At 33.9% G+C, this 20,156-nt stretch overlaps 1 protein-coding gene across 1 annotated transcript in view; it reads right to left on the bottom strand.

Moving 5' to 3' along the window:
- SEMA3A (semaphorin 3A) overlaps positions 1–20,156 on the bottom strand; it is a 208,315-nt gene that overhangs the window by 62,268 nt on the left and 125,891 nt on the right. Inside the window, exon 6 of the mRNA XM_059397567.1 lies at positions 17,044–17,163. Coding sequence (XP_059253550.1) covers positions 17,044–17,163 — 120 coding nt within the window. The remainder of the gene's footprint in view (positions 1–17,043; positions 17,164–20,156) is intronic.

The following is a 20,156-nucleotide window of genomic DNA, read 5'->3' as shown; positions in this document are numbered from 1 at the left end:
AACAACTCAATTTAAAAAGGGCCAAAGACATTAACAGGCATCTCACCAAAAGAGATAGCTAGCTAATAAGCACAGAAAAAGATGCCCCACACCACGTCATTAGAAAACTACAAATTAAAACAACAAGGTATCAGCATACACCTATTGGAATGGCCTAAATCCACAATGCTGACAACAACAAACTCTGGTGAGGATATGGAGCAACAGGAACTCTTCCATTCAATGCTGTGGGACATCTAAATGGTACAGCCACCTTGGAATACAATTTGGTGTGTTTTTTTTTTTTTTTTGTTGTTGTTGTTTTTACAAAACTAAACATATTGTTACCAGGTAGCCTAGTAATCACACTCCTTGGTTGACCCAAAGGAGCTGGGAAGTTATATCCACACAAAATCCTCCACATAGATGTTTATAGGAGTTTTACTCAAAATTACCAAAACTTGACAGACACACCAAGATGTGCTTTAGGAGGTGAGTGGATAAACTAGGTTGCATCCAGACAATGTAGTATTATTCAAAGTGATAAAGAAATGAGTCATAAAGCCATGAAAAGACATTGAGGAAATTTAAATGCATATTAGTAAGCAAAAGAAGCCAATCTTAAAATGTTATATACTGTATGATTCCAACTACTTGACATTTTGGAAAGACCAAAACTCTTGAGGCCAGTAAGAAGAGGAGTCATTGCTATGAGTTAGGGAGTAGGGAAAACAAACAGGTTGAGCACAGATGATGTTTAAATCCACAGAGGATTAGTGAAACTTCTCTGTATGGCATAATGGTGGATGCATGTCATTATATATATTTTTCCAAATCCCCAGAATGTATAACATGAAAAATGAACCCTAACATAAACTATTGACTTTGGGTGATAATGATGTATAGGTTACAATGTGTAGGTTTACCAACTATAACAAATGTACCACTTTGGTAATGGATGTAGATAAAAAGGGAAGCTATGCATGTGTGGTAATAGAGTTACATGGAAATCTCTGTACCTCACTCAATTTTGCTACAAACCTAACTAAAACTGCTCCTAAAAATAAAGTCTATTATTAAAAATGAATTATAACAGCATTAGTACCTAAATTAATAGTGTTTCTCTGCATTAAGAACTTTAATGGGGGGTCCAACTTTTTCCTATTATGTTAAGAACATTTTATTTTACTCCTCACTAACATATTTTAATTAATCAGAAAAAGTCATTTGATTCACCTTATTTTTCAACATTAAATAAATAAGATAAAACACATTGTCTTTAAAATATTAAGGTAATGAGTTAAGAGACTTCCTATTATTTATATCATCCTTGTAATACTGGAATTACAGATGGCAAAACTGGAACTTAATGAATTCCAATAACAGTTTTATTCAGAAAAAAAGCTGATTTTCATATAATCAAAAAATTTGCTTTGTCAAAATTTCTCAGTATGTGATCTCACAAAGTTTTTTTTTACTCTTTGAAATAAGAAGTCAACTTTATAACTGAAATTGGAAAATGCCCTTTTTTTATATCTGCCCACTTCCTGGGACGTGATAGTAATTCAAGCCCTCATTCAAGGACTGCATTGATGGGGGGTTTTCCTGTGAGTTGCCTCTGATTAGACCCTTGGGGTCTAGGGAAAAGAAAAATTCTATAAGAATGTGGCCTGATTCTTAAAATAAAATAATGATTTAGGGACCAGGGAAGATTTAGGTCAATTTTTATTTGACACAGACCTTAGCAACTTTTTAATAACATGAATGCTATTATAGATAGAAACTAATTATCCTGATTGCAACAATAGCAGACCTTCAGCATTTCTATCATCCTCTGGTCAGATAGTGTTCTCAAAAATGCTGGAAATATGGGATCTCATCAAAGAAGAAAAACATGTTCAACTGTGATATAATTAGCAGTTTCCATGGCTTTTGTTCTTAAGAGACAATAACAGTTTTGATTCTTGAAAATGTCTAATTATACAGGAAGGGAAATTCAAGGCAGATGATAATTTATAGCATAATTTCAAAGTAATTAGAATTTGCAGAAAACAAATCTTATTATACATCCTGTTTAATTTGCAAGATATTACCCCTTAAGAAATAGCAATTCACATTTTACATTAGTTACTATTTTCTGTACTTTCCTAATCACACTTTATTGAAAACAAACAATTACTGTTATTTTAACAAAACAACTTTTCTTATTCTTAGTTTGTGAGTTTTGTTTTAGGATTGTATCTATGTGAACTAAACAGTAAAAAAGTTGTTGGTTATATTTATATGATATTTGGAAAGTTCTTTAGGAGGGTTCTATTATACATATAAAATAATATTTATCATAAAATCATATATTTTTATAACTGTATAATATACGAAATCATATATATAAATATGTAATACAGGAAGTCATATATGTAAAAATCATACCACACTCCTATAATTTAAAATTTAAAGTTGTAACATAAATGTATAATTTTTAGTTTTGTATTTGGGTTTTATTCTGTTTTTCTGCACTAAAAATCTACCCAATTTTGATGCTCTGACAAAAAGATGTTTAGAGAAAAATGAGAGTTATCACATATTTTAAATTCTATGTTGCTATTTTCCCATCTGCTTTATTATTTAAAATATTATTAGTACTAGTCCAGCTGTAGCGAAATACAGTTAATTTATAACAGTTTTGAAACAAGTTTTTTAAATTTTAATTATTTGGGGTTTCACTGAACCCTAAAAGTCATCACCTCTACCACAATCTCTTTCTTTCTTTTTTTTTTTTTTTACTTCTTAACATTTGCCAAGACATGCAGTTGTGGGAGAGTTTATGGGCTATGGTAAACATGCAACCAGTTGTATTAATCTGACACTGTCTCAGCAGAATGGATTCAAGCAGGGTAAGGTAGGTCCTATTAGCCTTACATAGAGGTTTTACCAGTGATTGGGCTTGAGATTCCAGCCAATCTGCTCAAAGGACACAAGTAGCTAGTACTTACATCTCCCCAGTTTAAATGGAAGCAAAAGCCTCTAATTTCAGAAGGCTGATTAGAGGAATTGGGGAGTTTAAATTAGACCACACACATCAGGAGCAATAACTTAATCTAACCAATGAATGCACAGAAGCACACATACACACATTCTTGTGTGCTGTCAATTTAAGCTGCGATATAAGATAGTAGACTGGAACAAAGCTATTATGTCTCTATGTCTCTTGAATAATCAAAGATATAATATACTTTGTAATGTTTTAGTCCAGTCCTTCCCAAGTTTTAATGTAGGATCTTGATAGGATTCTAATTCAGAGGGTCTGGGTAGGCTCTGAGATTTTGCTTTTCTTTTCTTTTATTTATTTTTATTTTTATCTATCTATTTATTTATTTATTTTGAGATTTTGCTTTTCTAATGCGCTCCCAAAGAAGCACATGCTGCTCATCTGAGGGCCAAATTCTTAGCATCAAAGGTATATACTAAGTTTTCAATGATTAAAACTATGCATAAATAAGACAATTCATTCTATGAACTATTATAGGGTAAAATCCTTTAACCCTGGCAAATCTTTCCTTTTTAAAAACGGATGAGCCCGCATTTTCTCATCTAACTTAATAAACATTTCCTTTGTGTAATATCTTTAGCAAAGAACAGAAATACACAAAGTTTAAAATGGTAAATACTATAATGAACATGTCAGAGACAAAACGGAGTTTAGAAGATATGGGTTTAGTCTCAGTTTTCACTCAATAGCAGGTTGCTACTATTCTCTTGTAAGTTGCTTAAATTTTATTATTCGCAGTTTTCTATTTCACAGGGTTTTTGGGAGGATGAAGTGATCTTATAGGAAGCACTGTGAAAAGCATAAAATACTATACAAGTATAGGATTCAATTGTTCATGATTATTTCAATTATTTCCTTAGGTAAGGACAACAATTTCTCAAACCATTGCTTTAATTATTATCAAAACTTTCAAATATTCAGTGTAATAACAATGTCACAGCATTTACAGTGTGGTAGATTCAATTTAAAATTGCTTCTGATGCTTAAATCAATTTTCACTTTTTGCTTAGTGAAGGTACTGTATTAACACTATTCTTACCTTTTTTATTTTTTTGTTTTTGCAAGTCTTTCCAATTGTTTCTGCTTTAAGAATCATTGTGTATTCTGAGTACTAACATGAAGTTGTTTCTACAGATACGTAATCAAAAACTCCCTGTCTATTTTGTAATAAGTACAGGGTTAGCCATTTTATTTTATTAATAGTAAGAAATGGTTTCTAATGCCTTTAATATGGATTAAATTGAAGTTAGCTCCACTTTCTAGTGGACTTCCAATTTCAAATAAAATAACTATTAAAAAATATGTAGAACCATTATCTGAACAATACTCTGAGTCCTATATAATTATATACTATTAGAATATATTTATTAGACCACATAACAAGAAATATACATATCCCCATCTTCCTAATCCATTCATCAGTTGATGGACACTTGGCTGTTTCCATTATTTGGCTACTGTAGATAACACTGCCACAAACGTTGGGGGTACATACCTACCTTTGAATTAGTATTTTTGTATTCTTTGGGTGAATACCTAGTAGCAGTTATGCTGGATCATAGGGTAGTTCTATTTTTAGCTTTTGGAGGCAACTCCATATTGTTTTCTAGAGTGGCTGGTGCAGTTTGCATTCTCACCAACAGTGCAGAAGGATTCCCCTTTCTCTGAATCCTCACCAACACCTGCTGTTTATGTTGCTGATGCTGCCATTCTGACAGGTGTGCGATGACATCTCATTACAGTTTTGACTTAAAATTCCCTAATAATCAGTGACACTGAGCATCTTTTCATGTGTCTGTTGGTCATCTGCATGCCTTTATAATTAGGAATATATAACATTAAAATAACATGAAAGCCAATGTCATATTATCTACAGTTTTTCTGATTTCAACAAATTTGCATTCTTTTTCCTTATAACTTTCCTTATAACTTATATACTTAAAACAATTTCTTAATTTTTTTGAACTCCCTTAACACACAGTCTCTAAGAGAAGACTGTAGGTGTACGGACAAAAGACAGCTTCCTTCATAAGTTGTTATACCTCACTATCATTTCATAGTGAAAGCCTCAAACAGTCACTAGGTTTGATATTGAATCAAAGTCTGAAAATCAACTGAAAAAATAAAATTTGTGTTTCCTTGAAAGAAAAATGGATAGTACCCCTTCCCTTTAAATAATGGTTTTAAGATATTAAGACATCTTTGAAAATACATGCATATGATCGTACTTCTAGGATTTTTCATTTATAAAAAGTTCGGTAAGTACTATCCTGGAGGGCAGGAATCGCTCTTACTCAGCTGTTTCTTATAACAGTTCTTGGTATCTAGAGAGTGCTTAATGCATGCAGAAAATGGAAGTTGCCTAGAGAAATATGTTGGTAGCTAGCTATTCACCATGCTATTATCATTAATCTAGGAGGATTTAGAATACAGCTGCAGGGGAAAAGGAGAGAATAGCATTCTATGTCGTGTCAGTAACTGGGGTGAGTGATAAACTTGTTATGCACAGAGAAACAAATACTGTTGACTAGACTTGGGGAGATAAAAAATACTCATTAAAAATGAAAAATAAGTATATTTTATTTTGTAAAAATAATCACCTATTAAATCAGTTTATTCTCTGCTTAAAAGTGATCTATTCTTAACTTCCCATTAAAATGTAGCTTTTTTAACCTCTATCATATCATATTACATAGTATCTTAAATTGTTCTTGTTGATTATCATATATTAAGAAATAAAATGGCAATCTGAGTATTTTCAGGAATTATTATACATTCTACTAACATTTTCCAATGCTCTGAACTACGAAAAAATTTCTTAGTATTTATCACATCTAACTTACAATACACACTTCAGGGACAGACCTTGGCTGGATAGGAGATTTTATGGTGCACTTTTAGGGGGGTTTCTATTTTGGTTTGTGTATTACAAATTTTATTAGCATGATAGATGTTGTTTATTATGGCTGAGGGACACAGACAAAATCTAATCAGGAAGTTATTTACGGTTAGGAAATAATCTTTTCAACATTTATTTCTCCTTTCCTTTTCACTTTCTTTGCAGGCTCTATCCAGTGACAGAATCGTTTTTTTAAAAATGGTTTTTCCCTCTTTATGATTACCCATGTATTCGTATCCTAGAACACATGCAATAGTTTTTAGTAATCAATCACAATAGCAATGACTTACTCAGCTGCCTCAGTTGTACTGAAGTATATTAGAAGAAGTTTCATTTTGTTGTTATTATCAGGACATTCTTTACTAACATACTAGAAACATCTATGGATAACTATGATTTTTGCAAGGATGACGAGTTTAGGAATTCACATGCCTGTAATACTGCTTACAGGCAGTATTACAGGCAGTATTGCTAAGTGGAGTTGCACCACATTTAAAAAATCAAAATGATAAAATTAATCAAAGTAATAATAAATTTTAGTAACAAGTCTGCAAATCTTCCTAGCATGGCTACCTTCTTTGGTGCTGTCTCTGCTGTATCACTACCAAATGACTTGTGCACTGCACAACATCAAAGCTGGACCTGTTAACAGTCTGCCATTATTTTCTATTTCATGCTACCAGCTCCTAGTTCCAGCCATTCTTTTCAATTGCTTTCTACAAGTTGCTCTCAGAAATTAATGACGAAGGAAGGAAATAAAAATAGTTTCAGCTTGGACAAAAGAAGGAAAATTAGTTCACATTTTAAGACTCATTAACACACAATTATCTCAAGGTCTTTCAAAGGCAATTTCACTATAATTTTCTTAATTTGGACACTGCCTGGCTGATCAGATTTGGCTATATTTACCTTGGTAACTATGAAGGAATGTGATTTTTCTCCTTGTATTTAAAGGAAATCATCAGCAATGACAGAATAGAAAAGGCAGTCATTAGTTTTCTTTTCTTTTTTTTTTTTTTTAAGATTTATTTATTTATTTATTTGTCAGAGAGAGAGCGAGCGAGAGCGAGCACAGGCAGACAGAGTGGAAGGCAGAGTCAGAGGGAGAAGCAGGCTCCCTGCGGAGCAAGGAGCCTGATGTGGGACTCGATCCCAGGACGCTGGGATCATGACCTGAGCTGAAGGCAGCAGCCCAACCAACTGAGCCACCCAGGCGTCCCAGTCATTAGTTTTCTTATGGCAAACAGCATTAGCCCACTACTTCAATAATCACTCTTCAACCAAATTATTTAGTATGATTTCTGCAAACACATGAAAGTAACTGACGAAAGGTGTTCTACACCTTGTTGATTCAGCGTAGCCCTATAAGTCCAAATTCTGTAATGTGATTTGCCAGTATAACTACATTTCTTTCCCTTTAATTCACCCCAAAATGAGTAATGTTTTATGGTAATCCATGTGTTATTGTTGCCTATCTTCAGAATTCACTTATTTTCGTATGACTTACAAGATTGCCATCATCCTGCAAAACATTTGTACAGTTTGTTCATTTATTCGTAAACGTGTTTAGAAAACATATTTGATAAACACTAACTCTATGCATAAATAGCAATTACATGGGAGCCATCATTTTGATACCAGCCTGTGCAATACTTAACTTTCCAGATCAGAGATACTAAAGTTCACTAAATTCTAAGTGGGTCATAAGACAATGTATAAACTGAAAACACTATTCTATACTGGCTGTAATTTAAATCCCATTGTATGCTAAGCAGAAAAAGCAGGTGGATCCCAAAGGGAAAGCTCAATCTGCTGTCACCTATTTCCCATATATATTCATGTTACGATTTTATAAATGTATAAATGGGATAGCTCTCTTTGAAAATGAAACCCTGGTACTTTTTTTTGGCAACCGAATGAGCAAAAGAGATTATTTGGATTTATGTGAATTTAGACAAATTCATGTGAAGAGACACATTTTTGATGGGTCCCTTATACTGTCAGCTTACATTAAATCCAAAAATGTCATAATTTAGCAAATCATTGAGCAAAATACTAAAAACTACATTTCTAATAAATAAAACATCATACTTACATTAATTTATAAATTATTATTGCTAATGAATTACTATTAGTTTTCAGGTGTATATCTTTATTTTTGAATCTATCTATCTCTAGTACCACATGGATAGTGATGTACAGCTTAACATGCAAAATTTATGTGATGATCCAAAAGTGCTATAGGAAACTGAGAGAATGATGAGAGCAGGATGTGGGAGGTAGGGGTGGAAAGTGAAGGGGCTTTGATTTTCTCTTATCTAGTTTCTTAAATCTGGTTAGTGTATATAGTGACACAATTCAAACTGAAAATACTCTCTTTTAAAGACTGTATTTATTTATTTTAGAAAACCAGGGAGAGAGAGAGAGATACAGAAAATTGAAAGGGGGTAGGGAATAGTAGGGAGGGAGAGACTCTCAAGTAGACTCCACACTGAGTGTGAAGCTAGTTGCAGGACTCAGTCTCAGAACTTTGAGATCACGACCTGAGCCAAAGCCAAGGACTGAACACTAAACCAAATGCACCACTCAGGCGCCCCTTGAAAATGTTCTTTTCAAGAGCATCTAAACATACTTAAATCTTCCTTATTAATGTTATTGGGAAAACATTTTAAAGACCCCTTTTCTGGATAACATTCTGTAATTTATATTTCACTGATACATGAAGTTAAGAGCATTATAATGCCTTTTGGTCATGCGTAAGTAACTTAGTGTGATTAAGTTTAAGAAATACATATTTTTTTAAGGAAGCAAAGGAGTGGTAGGTTACTTCCATCAAAACGTAGAGACCTCTTTAGGTGAGAAATCCTGTATGTACAGACTCAGTCTAAGGAAAGGGCATATGTCATCATCACTCCACCTCACCATTTTGCTCTTGTCCTTCAGCCACTTTCATTGCTTTCCTAGAAACATATGGCTGCTCAGTTAAGTGAGATTATGCACTCTACTACATTTTTAGCGACCTGGCATATTTATTGTTCCATTCCTTATAATTCTTACATAACATTATAAAGCCAGCTAACATCAGCTGATTTCTTTTGTCCGTTTTTGATACAGTAGTCACCTTTGCAAAGGCTTTATATGAATCTACTCACACATAACCCTCACAGCTACCAGAGGAATAAATATTATTTACACCAGAAAAAAGGGAACATGAAGACAGAAATCTCCTATCAGCTATCTACAGTTGTCAGCTCATGTCCAACTCAAGCAGTCAGGCTCCACAGACTCTACTATCTCAAGGGGTATAGACGACATCCACACATGAACAAATTTAAAGCTAAACTGTGACAGAGCAGGACAGATGATTTTCCTAGATTCATCAAAGCAGTCAATGTCTTCTTAATTAAAATTTTGACTAAAATTTTATTTGCTACTTTAATATCAAAGCTAAATATTTTATATATTCTGGATGTAATAAGTGCTCCACAACAACAACTAATTAAAACACAGCAGGCCAAGAGCAGGTTTACAAAGGCAAACATCACCTTCAAGCAGGTTCACTCTATGAATCTACCAAAGGTGCCATACACGCTATGTTTGAAGCCAACTGCAAATGGCAGCAGTGGCAACGCCAGCTGTTGGGAGCATGTACCATATTATCAGACACTGTTCTTATTAACTTATATGGACTGTCTCATGCAGCCTCAGAGAAACAGGATATTAGTATTAACTGTGTTTTATAGATCATAAAGGGGTGATGAAAATAAGTGAATTGCCTCCAATGTTGTGTAGGTAGTAGATGGAAGGACCTGGGATACAAAATCAAGCAATGTGACCCCAGAGCCTTCATAGCATATTCATTTAAGAATTTCTTATATTTGGGGCACCTGGGTGCCTGAGGGGATTAAGCCTCTGCCCTCGGTCATGATCTCAGGTTCCTAGGATCTGGCCCCACGTTGGGCTCTCTGCTCAGCAGGGAGCCTGCTTCTCCTCACTCTCTACTTGTCTCTCTGCCTACTTGCGATCTCTCTTTCTCTGTCAGATAAATAAAATCTTAAAAAAAACATTTCTTCCTTTTTATTTCCTGAAGTATAAGGTGAAGTGGAAGGCCAAATATGAACACCTATGTGCTCTTAAGATTCAAAGGTGGAAAGATTAAAATCAATCCAGAGTGTGGTATGGTTAAATGAAAAAGAGTAAATATAAGGATGACCAACTCTATTTCATTTGAGTGTATTAGTGTTTAATACTGGAGAAGTTATTTAGGCTTAGATGATAAAGAACTTGACAGGCAGCAAAATCTAGATTCATTTCACTTGTAAATTGAGAGACAAATGATTTTTGAATGGGGAATATGAGATAGCCATAGGAGCTGTTATTAGGGAGACATCTGACAATGGTATCTAAAAAGAAAGAGTATACATGGCTCATTGTGGGAGGTAATCTTAAAAGTAAATTGTAAATAACAGTTTATTGACTGAAACAAATTTTAATCATCAAAAACTGCATGTAGAATTTCTTTTGTCCTAAACTTGCAGATTTCATTTCTAGGCATGATTATCTGATTTGGTAATTTTAAAAAATAAACAGCATAATACAAATTCTCAGGAGTCAATATCTCTCCTTAACTCAGATTTAATTTTATCGGGCATGTGAAGATTACACCGCAGAAATAGGGTATATAAATGAGAAGACACTTTATCTACATGAAAAGGCAGGTTTCTTTGTAACATTTTCCCATTTTTGATATTTTCATATTAGCTTTTTAGACATTAGAATTAAAACCTTCCTGTCTGAAAGCTTCTGAAATCTACCACTATAGAAGTATGGGTCAAGTGGACATTTAATAATACTGCAAACTTACTCTTCTCCCTCAGAGTGATCAAAAAATAAGAAGTGGTCTGTTTTGTTTTTTGCTTTTTGTTTTTCCCCCCAAACTATCCATGCCATTAAAATTCAATGGCATTGCTTGCCGTCATTCAGCTTTATCTGGGTAAAATCCTTTAATTCCCCAGCCCCTGCTGTTGGGGAGCTCTAGGCTCATCACACTTAACCTCTGCCTAGGCTTCTCAGAAAAGAATTTGTTTCAGTCCATTCATAGTTTCAATAGTTGAGCAAGCCACACGCAACTGCACACTGGTCTTTTACCCTGAGCACACTAATCTGATTGTTTTTCCACTCTACAAACTCTGGGTCAACAATCAAGCTGCCGCCAGAAACTAATTAATTTGCAAACAGGCTTCTGTTTTCACAGAGGGAAAGCTTTTGAGAGCCATGTCAGAGAGGCCGGTCACACCATGGTTACACGCATTGTCATGGCATCCACTTCTTTGGGTAAATCTCTTGCTTGATGTCACTGCACACATGAACCCAGATTACCCAGTCAGCAGTAAATCCCTATTGAGGCCCAGTGAGCTCTGAATGTAGTGAGTCTAGAAGAGGAAATTGGTATAGACAGGCTCTCTATTCATTAAACTGATGGTAAGACCAGAGAGAAAAATGTTAAAAACCAGAAGAAATAGAGAGCTGGCTTTTACTTAAAGAATTTTCCAAGATACTGTCTCATTTTTCTATATTTTCATAGACTTTAATTTTAAAAAGTGGGATTCCTTAAAATAAATGTAATAATTTAAATGTTACTTCTCTACTTTCACCATTCAGTGATAAATTCTGAAGTAAGTGGTTCGAAGTTTGTGGCTAATACGTTGTACTTTTTAGCATATCACTGAAAAAAGTTAACATAGCATATCCGAACAATTGTATTCAGGTACATTGCCTCAGAGGCCTGAAAAAAGGAATCATTTCCTAAGCACTGCCACTAATGAATTAAAAATTCAAAATTTTATTCATTTTTCTTCATTAGTGCTACGTAATTTCAAACAAAATCAGTTAAAAGTAATTATGTTCTTTAGAGAAATGTGACACAGAAAATAGGTCCTCAGAACAAGCAACCAAATAAAGTTATATTTTGATAACTTTGTGGTCCTTATGAAAAGAAAAAGCATATTTAGTGATTTCATTAAATTTATCATCATTTGGAGAGTAGAATAATTTCATGCTGTCTATTGTTTTTTTTAAAAAAAGATACTTTTGGGGGGTATGCATTATTTATCAGTATGAAAATTTTTCTGGGCAATAGACTCATGAGGAAAAAACCTCAGATAACTATTTAGTTGTGTTTAGGTAGAGATTGTTTTGAACTATTACACATCTATGTTTCGGGATCATTTCAGCAAAAGTAACCAAAAATATTATCGTTTTTATTTTTGACTCCTTACATTCATGCCTCACATGTTTAATGAATACAAAGTACAATTCATAGGAGATGTAATTCAAAAGTTAAAAAAAAATGATATTCCTGCTGCTTTTTCATATGCTATGAAAACCAATAGGATATTTATGGTTGTTGTTGTTTTAACTGAATGGTCACTTAATTTCTACAATACTCATCTGTTCATATAACCATAAAATAAGGCATCCAAAGGGCTTTTTCTCCCAAGGTCAGCAAAATAATATTGATGTACTTAAGCCAGAGAAATAATTTAGACTGGTATCATTAAGAATTCTGATATTATGCAAAGCTAGATAATTCATTTTACTTATAAAAATGTCTAATTGGATACTGACAGTTTATGCCTTTAAAGATGGTAGTATTAAAATAGAGCATTGAAAGAGTTATACAAGTGATTTCAGATTATGTACTATGTAATATTAATTTGTGCTCTCATAGATTACTTGCGGTCACACCGCTTGGTTCTATTTTCATAAAAATGTCTTGTGGAGAAACTTGAATCTTCGGAGAACATGAAATATCCTAGTACATGACCACAGAGGAAGCTATCCTGATTCCAAAGAGGGCAGGCCATCCTGGTATGAGTGTTACAAGTGAGAGGAAGTGGAATGATGACTTGCATGCCATTTCAATTATAGAAAAAAGCAAGTGGGTTGGTCTATCCACAGGCACGATCCTTTTAGGAAATTCCACTAAATGAAACCAGGTCTTCCTGAAATGAGTGGGAAGGCCTCACACTCTGGGCACTGTAATTAGGTCTGTTTGTGTTCACTGGGCCTTGGCTCTCTCAAGGATCCATGTGGTTTCATATATTAAACCTGACTCTGACTGCCCTTTCACCCTGACTCAAATGAAATAACTCACAGAATGGATCTGACGAAGCTTCCTAAGCATGCTCCACCCAATGGATGTGGGATAAAGGATAAGAGTAAATTTACAATTATTAAGTGCTTACTCTATGCCAATCATTCACTTAGTAGTTTTTACACATTATCATGTGGTCAGTTTTCCACAACTATAAGAGGTTAAGTAATATTATAATTCCATTAAAGGAGTCAGTGTGACAGTTTGTCTTACTTCAAAGACCAGTCTTTCCTCCATATCACACTGCATCCCAGCATTAGCCCAAGACAAGAACAATATTGGAAATAGCGTCCATCAAGAAGAAAAATAAATGTAGATTAGCCATCCATCTGCTCTAATGAATGGCTAACATGTATAAGAACTAAGTGGCATTTACATATTAAATGTTAAGAAATCATTATTATAACAGAAACATAAACTTATTTGCTTCCTTACTATGAATATATAGAGAACAACTGTACCTAAGTTTCACAGTGTTAGTAAGTTGAAATTGGAACTGAAGTTAAAATGACATAAAAGAGCGAATTTCTAATACACAAGAAAAATAGTGAATTCAGGCACATCATGTCAAACACATATAAATACATTTTCTGAAATCAAAAGTTATTCTAAGAACTAGTAACCTTAATCCAGGGTTTAAAAAATTTAGTTAAAATTTTTTAAAAATTTAATTATTTTTTAAAAAGCAGTTACATAAAAGCCAACAGATTCCATCTCTCTTCTGTTTCTTCATCTAAAATTGTTACTCATTCCTAATTTTTCCTGTTAAAATGAAGCTAAATTTAAACCTTGACTGATGATATTATAAAAATATAAATTTTAGTGATTATGAAAATAGTGAAATTAAAAAATCAAGATATTTAAGATCTAATTCTAGGCAAATGATTTTGTTTTCTTCTTTAGCAAAAACAAAAATTAAAAGTCATCTAAAATAGGTCAACTGATTCGTCCAAAATAATTGAATAGGTTTGAACTGATTTGAGAAAAGTCACTCCTGTGCCAAAATTAAGTTTAATAGCCCCAAAGACCTTTCAAAAAGTACCTTGGTAGTATTTATTACTTCTGGCAGCACAAATGATTGTGTAGTCTACGCTGATGCCTCAAACTCATTTATTTTATGCATGAATATGTAAACATTATGCTTCCAATTTTATTCTGGAATGGCATTTAGTTTCAGGAGGCTTGTGATTCACACAGTCCCTTGGTTCTCTCTCCAATGTGTCTGCATCCTCCCTCGTGCAGCAGTTCTGGTTTCTGCACCCTGTCAAATGTAACCTTTGTGCTAATTTGGTAAAATCAGTTCTCACGTTTGGTGCTGAGAGACTGATAACTGAATTCTCAAATGAACTACACACATTTGCAAGATGAAGTACAGAGCTGTGGACAATGACTGCTTTTCCACAGTGTAAATTCTTCAGATTCAGCTGTCAACATGTAAGTGTGCAACACAAAAGCAGCTTTAACTTGAAGACTTTTTTCCTCCAAGGCCATAAAAATGAAATGGATACTATACTCTCCTTTATGTTATTCCATCTTCTTGGATTTTCTTTTGGATGGACAGTGAAAGCCTGTATGCCCTTTAGAGTTCTTGTAGATCAAAGTCTCCTTCTTGCTAAATAAAAACATTTTCCCCTCCTACATAAATATTTCAGTTTGAGAACAGACCAGATAGCAATGTTAAGAGTCCCCCTCCCCATGATTTTGACTCCATACAAAGTTTAATAATTTACAGAGGATATTTTAAAATTGTTCTCTGCAATTTTGTTGGAGCATGGCTCTTGTATAGTTTTGCACACATAGTTTTATGGTGATCTCAGGATCTTTTCTTTTCCTTGGTGAGGCCTCTAATTTTTCATATGGTCACCTACTATTCCTCCTGAACCCCCCAGCATGGGTATTTGATTCTATGTCCAGACCCTTCTGATTACCACAGTGTTTGTACTCAATTATGAATGATCTTTTTTAAAAAATTTATTTATTTGATAGACTAGAGATCACAAGTAGGCAGAGAGGCAGGCAGAGAGAGAGAATGTGGGGAAGCAGGCTCCCTGCTGATGAGAGAGCCCAATGCGGGGCTCGATCCCAGGACCCTGAGATCATGACCTGAGCCAAAGGCAGAGGCTTTAACCCCTGAGCCACCCAGGCGCCCCTATGAATGATCTTATACATCATCTGCAATTGTTTGCAGATACAAACAATGGGGACGTGATGTCAAACTTACTGGAAACTTGGCAGAGCAAGAAATGAGGGAAGCTAAGAGAAGTGACACTCTAAAGAGAACAGGGTATTTAACAGTAAGAAATACTGCAAGAGATAGTATCCAAATGGACATACTGATTATAAAACAGGGTATAGAAAGTTATTTGTGTCTTTTGGAGAAGCAGCTCCCTGGGCTCAAACTCAGGTTTAAAATGGCTAATGTTGCTGAAAATATTGAGGAAACAAGATCCTAACCAGACTATGGACTTAGACACCCAGGGATTTTACATCATACTAGGATTAAAGGAAGAATTTGGATAGAATAGATGAGCAAGTTTTCAGGTCAGGGGAAGAAATCAGAGAAGGAGAGAGAGAAAGACAGCAAAGAAATGTACATTGGATAAATGTATTAAAAAACAATAAAATTAAGAGCAAAGACAGAGTGGTCAAACATGGAAGGTCAGAGGCACACCATTCACACTAATACATAAATAAGAGGATGATCAGAAATGTTGCAGGAGGGCAGAGAAGCTGGCTGAGGTAATTTGAAGTATGTTTTATGTTTTGAATAGTCACTTTACAGTATGAAAATATATCAGAACAAAAATTATCACAGAGAACTCATCGTCTCCTGAAGTTTCAGCAAGATTCCCAGAAGTATGATTTTTCTCTAACAAACCAATGAAAGAGAGAGGTGATAAAAGGAATTCTGGATGCCCCAAAAGGGCAGGAAAAACTGGTGTGGCAGAAGTTCAAAGAATGAGATATTCAAGCATCTTACTGAGAACATAGATGGATTATAGCCCATGAGCTCCATCCTTATTAATGAGGCAGGTGAAACCAGGTAAAAGTTCATAGATGGCAGATTAGGGTCTGGACAGCTTTATTTCATAAGACTAAAGACAGATATATATGGAGATAGTGAATAAGAAAAACATTACAATATTGTGGGGGCCATTATATAACTCTTAATAAATGTGTGAGTAATAAAAAAAATCAAACTCTACATAGAAGAATAGATTAGGATTACAAATATGAATAAAAATGTTATTTATTTTAGGCATATACATTTTGAACATTTGCTCTTCTATTAAATTTATTTAATACTAAAAAGAGAAAGACAGCAAAAAATCTATTTGATCAAGTTGAAGCCAGTGCCTAAAGTTCAAGAAACTGGGTTCCTGCTCCAAGTCTTCCATTACTAGGTTATAGATCATCTTAGATAAAATATTAGTCTTATTTTTCTCACCTAAACAAACTGAGAGAAGATATTAAGAAGATCAAAAGAGAATCAAATGAAATCATATAAAAATCCTCTGAAATTCTGAAAACACTTCCAACATAATGTTATTAGCACTACAATCTGTTTAAGCATTCAAGAATGCGTATGACGTTCTCAGGGCAATATGAGAGGTGTGGAGGAAAAAAATACTACATCATGAGATTTGTTGTGGTATCTGTGTAAGACAGGACCGGTAAGCCATTATCTATTTCCACTGCCTCCCTTCCGCAGCTCCAGCCCAGATCTATTTCTTTCCACAGTTAACTACTGAGAAACTTCAATTCTGGCATGAAGCAAATATTTTCCTGAGTTTTTAATCTCGTTTTTCTCATCTTCCCCTGTTTTCTCACACCCACAGTCATGAATCACCACCATGAGTTTAATTGCACACTAAATCTCAAGTCAAAGGAAAGTTGTCCATGCAAAGTACAGTTATACATGTTATGTAGCATGCCTGGGCCCTGGCTCCCACCACCTACCATTGAGCCACCTGGAATCATGCTGCTCCGTCCTAATTGGATGGTGGTGTCCGAGAGTTCTGAAGATCGCAAAATCGCGCCCCATAAAATCAGCCGCAGTCCCGGAGTATAATTCTCCATCTGTGTTGTGACAAAATAAAAGCAGGTACACAACCTTTAATTAAATTAAGGAAAGAAAAAACACACAAAGTAAGTTTCATGTAAAGACCCTGAGAGAAAGAGAAATGCTTTCTGCATCATTAAGCAGTTATTTACTTTTATCCTATGTCTTTCTTAAAAATACTTGAGTAAATGTTCACTAAGTATCTGACTACTCATTAAGAACTTTGTAAAATGAAGTAAAATATGATTTCGGGGATATTACTAAAACATAACATTTATTCCTTTCTACATTATGTGGGCAAAAGAAAAAAGGCATACTATATTCATTACATTTTTATATGTGTAAAGCTATTGCACTATTTACTAGGGTAAGATACCACTATAAAATATTATTTATAGTTTTTATTTTTATTTTATTTTAAAGGAAATTAAATATTCACAATATATTTCCTTTTTAGTGGTACCTGAGTAAGATTTTGCAATACTTTAGAAAGGACTAATATTTTCCTCCCCAAAACTGTTTTCTTGCTTTTTATTTTTGAATATATCAAATGGGAAAAATGTTCTAACTTACTATAAGTCATCACATAGTCTAAAAAGAATTTAAGATATAAAAGAATTATGTCTGGCATCTGCCTGACTTAGTCAGGAAAACATGACTCTTAGTCAGGAAAACATGACTCTTGATTTCAGGGTCATGAATTCAAGCCCCATGTTGAGTGTAGAATTTTTACTTAAATAAGTACAAGTAAAAAATTTTTAAAAAGAAGAAAACTCTGAAGAGGAGGAAATTTTCACAAATAGAGGTCATAATTACCACAGTTAAAGATTCTACTGTGTTTTTGGATTCATTTCTACTTGTTTAATATTTACTTAAACTAATATTTAATATTATTTAATTAATACTTAATTAAACTCTAACTCCAGGTCAGAGTTTAATAATGGAGGACTCACAGTGACCAGGTTAAAAGGAAAAGGAAAAGGAAAAAGGGAGGAGAAAGAAAAGTTAATATTTACTGAATACCATTCTGTGTTTGCAGGGCAGCTAGGCAGTGACTTGACACTTTCAAATTATCTCATTTAGATCTGTCAACAACCCTATGATGTAAATGTTATCCCTATTTTATGGCTCGAGAAACCCAAGGTTGCTCAGTTGATGACCAGGAAAGTAAGGGTGAAAGTTCAAGCTCAGGCCTGTTTAATCCCAATCCTTTTACACTAAACCATACCAGCTCTTCATAAACTGGAGGTTGTAAAAATTATATTTTCTTTTTTTAAAGAAAAGTAGTCCTCTTATTTCATCCATGAAACACATTATTGCCTGCTTACTGATACTGAATTATCAGCAAAATGAAACAATTAAAAAATATAAAATCTTCCTCTAAAAAATCTACCATAATGGTAGTAAACTTAATATTATCTTGTTGGTCATTTGGGTTAAGTGAATGTTTCTGTATTCACTGATTTGAAAAATAATCAGAAAATAAAATAGGAGTAGATAAATTATAACTTAAACATTTGTGTAACACTATCATTTCCAAAGGATTTTCATATTAATTAGATAAACTGAAAAAAAACTTCCTGTTCATCTTTAAGCATAAATGCCTTTGGGAAAGTCTTGTTAACTGATTTCTCATGTGATATTCTTTGTTCATATCCTCACTTCTCACTTACGATGAAGGTTTTATAATGAAAATAGACATTCTCAGCGATCCAAGTCAATCAATTCCTTTGGTAGGACCTGTGGTTCTCTAATGTGTCTGAATGCACCAACCTTTGGAGAATGTCCAAGGCAGTGGACAAGAGCTAAGCAGAGTGAATCACTACACAACTCCAAGGTCTAGCTTGAAATATTAATAAAAAGATACCTTTTCTTACAAATGAGTTTTAAGACCGTGATCATTTATTTTGGATTGCTGTGACTCAGGGCAAGTAAAAATGGCACTTTGACAATATAGTAAGTACAAAGTAGTACGTAAATGAATGGTACTCTATTACTCTAAAATTGTCATGGTATTTTGGGATTCAAAAGCATCTTGTGTTCTCTTTACGTAATTAAATACCAAGTTCAAATTTGACCTGCTTTCATCATAATATCTGCAATAACATTTTATCTGACAAGGTAAAAAAAAAATAAACATTTTCTAAAAGCACAAAAATGCTATGAATAAGCCATAAGTTTCAAAGGTACTTTGAAATATATAAATTCCTACTGTCTCCTTAATTTTAACTTATTTTCAATCGCAGTAACACTTTTATTAAGGTTGATATTATATCTTCTTATAAATAATTTATAAATAGATGTGATGGATTTCTAAACTTCAGGTAAGTTATTTTTCTTGATCTGTGTGAATAACAGGCCCCCAGTTAAAAATGTGTTGTAAAAGCAGCCTAAAATTTTCATACTAATTTCAAATATTTTAATGTTGTACACCTACCATCGGACGCCTTGAATCCTCTTTACCTTGAAAAATCAAAAGTATTAAATTATTAGTTGAACCTCATTGCCCTCTCAATGACATGTTAGGTTATGAGAATCAGGAAATGTGAAAAGAGAATCACAAAAAGAGACAACTGGACAATTTCATACCAGAGCGTAGTCAGACAGAACATGCCTAACAGGAGGTATAAACAGAAATGGAAGAGTAAAGAATGTTATTTTTTTTTTAACTTCTCTGTGACTTATTTTACTATATAAGTAGAAATTAGTAGACTTAGTCCCTTTCCTCTATTTCACCCAAACTTTTTTTTTTTTTTGCTTGCTTTAGCATGAGTAAAATCCATAATTACACTTATTATTACATATAAACTCTATACAGGGGAGATTCGGAAGTAAAAAATCAACACCTATCATATGATCTCCCTGATATGAGGAAGTGGTGATGCAACATTGGGGCTTAAGTGGGTAGGAGAATAAATGAAACAAGATGGGATTGGGAGGGAGACAAACCATAAGTGACTCTTAATCTCACAAAACAAACTGAGGGTTGCTGGGGGGAGGGGGTTTGGGA

The sequence above is a fragment of the Mustela nigripes genome, chromosome 4, assembly GCF_022355385.1.
Source record: "Mustela nigripes isolate SB6536 chromosome 4, MUSNIG.SB6536, whole genome shotgun sequence".
Taxonomy (NCBI): domain Eukaryota; kingdom Metazoa; phylum Chordata; class Mammalia; order Carnivora; family Mustelidae; genus Mustela; species Mustela nigripes.
The sequence above is the reverse complement of the archived record's forward strand: the minus strand, read 5'-3'. Positions and strand labels throughout refer to the sequence as shown.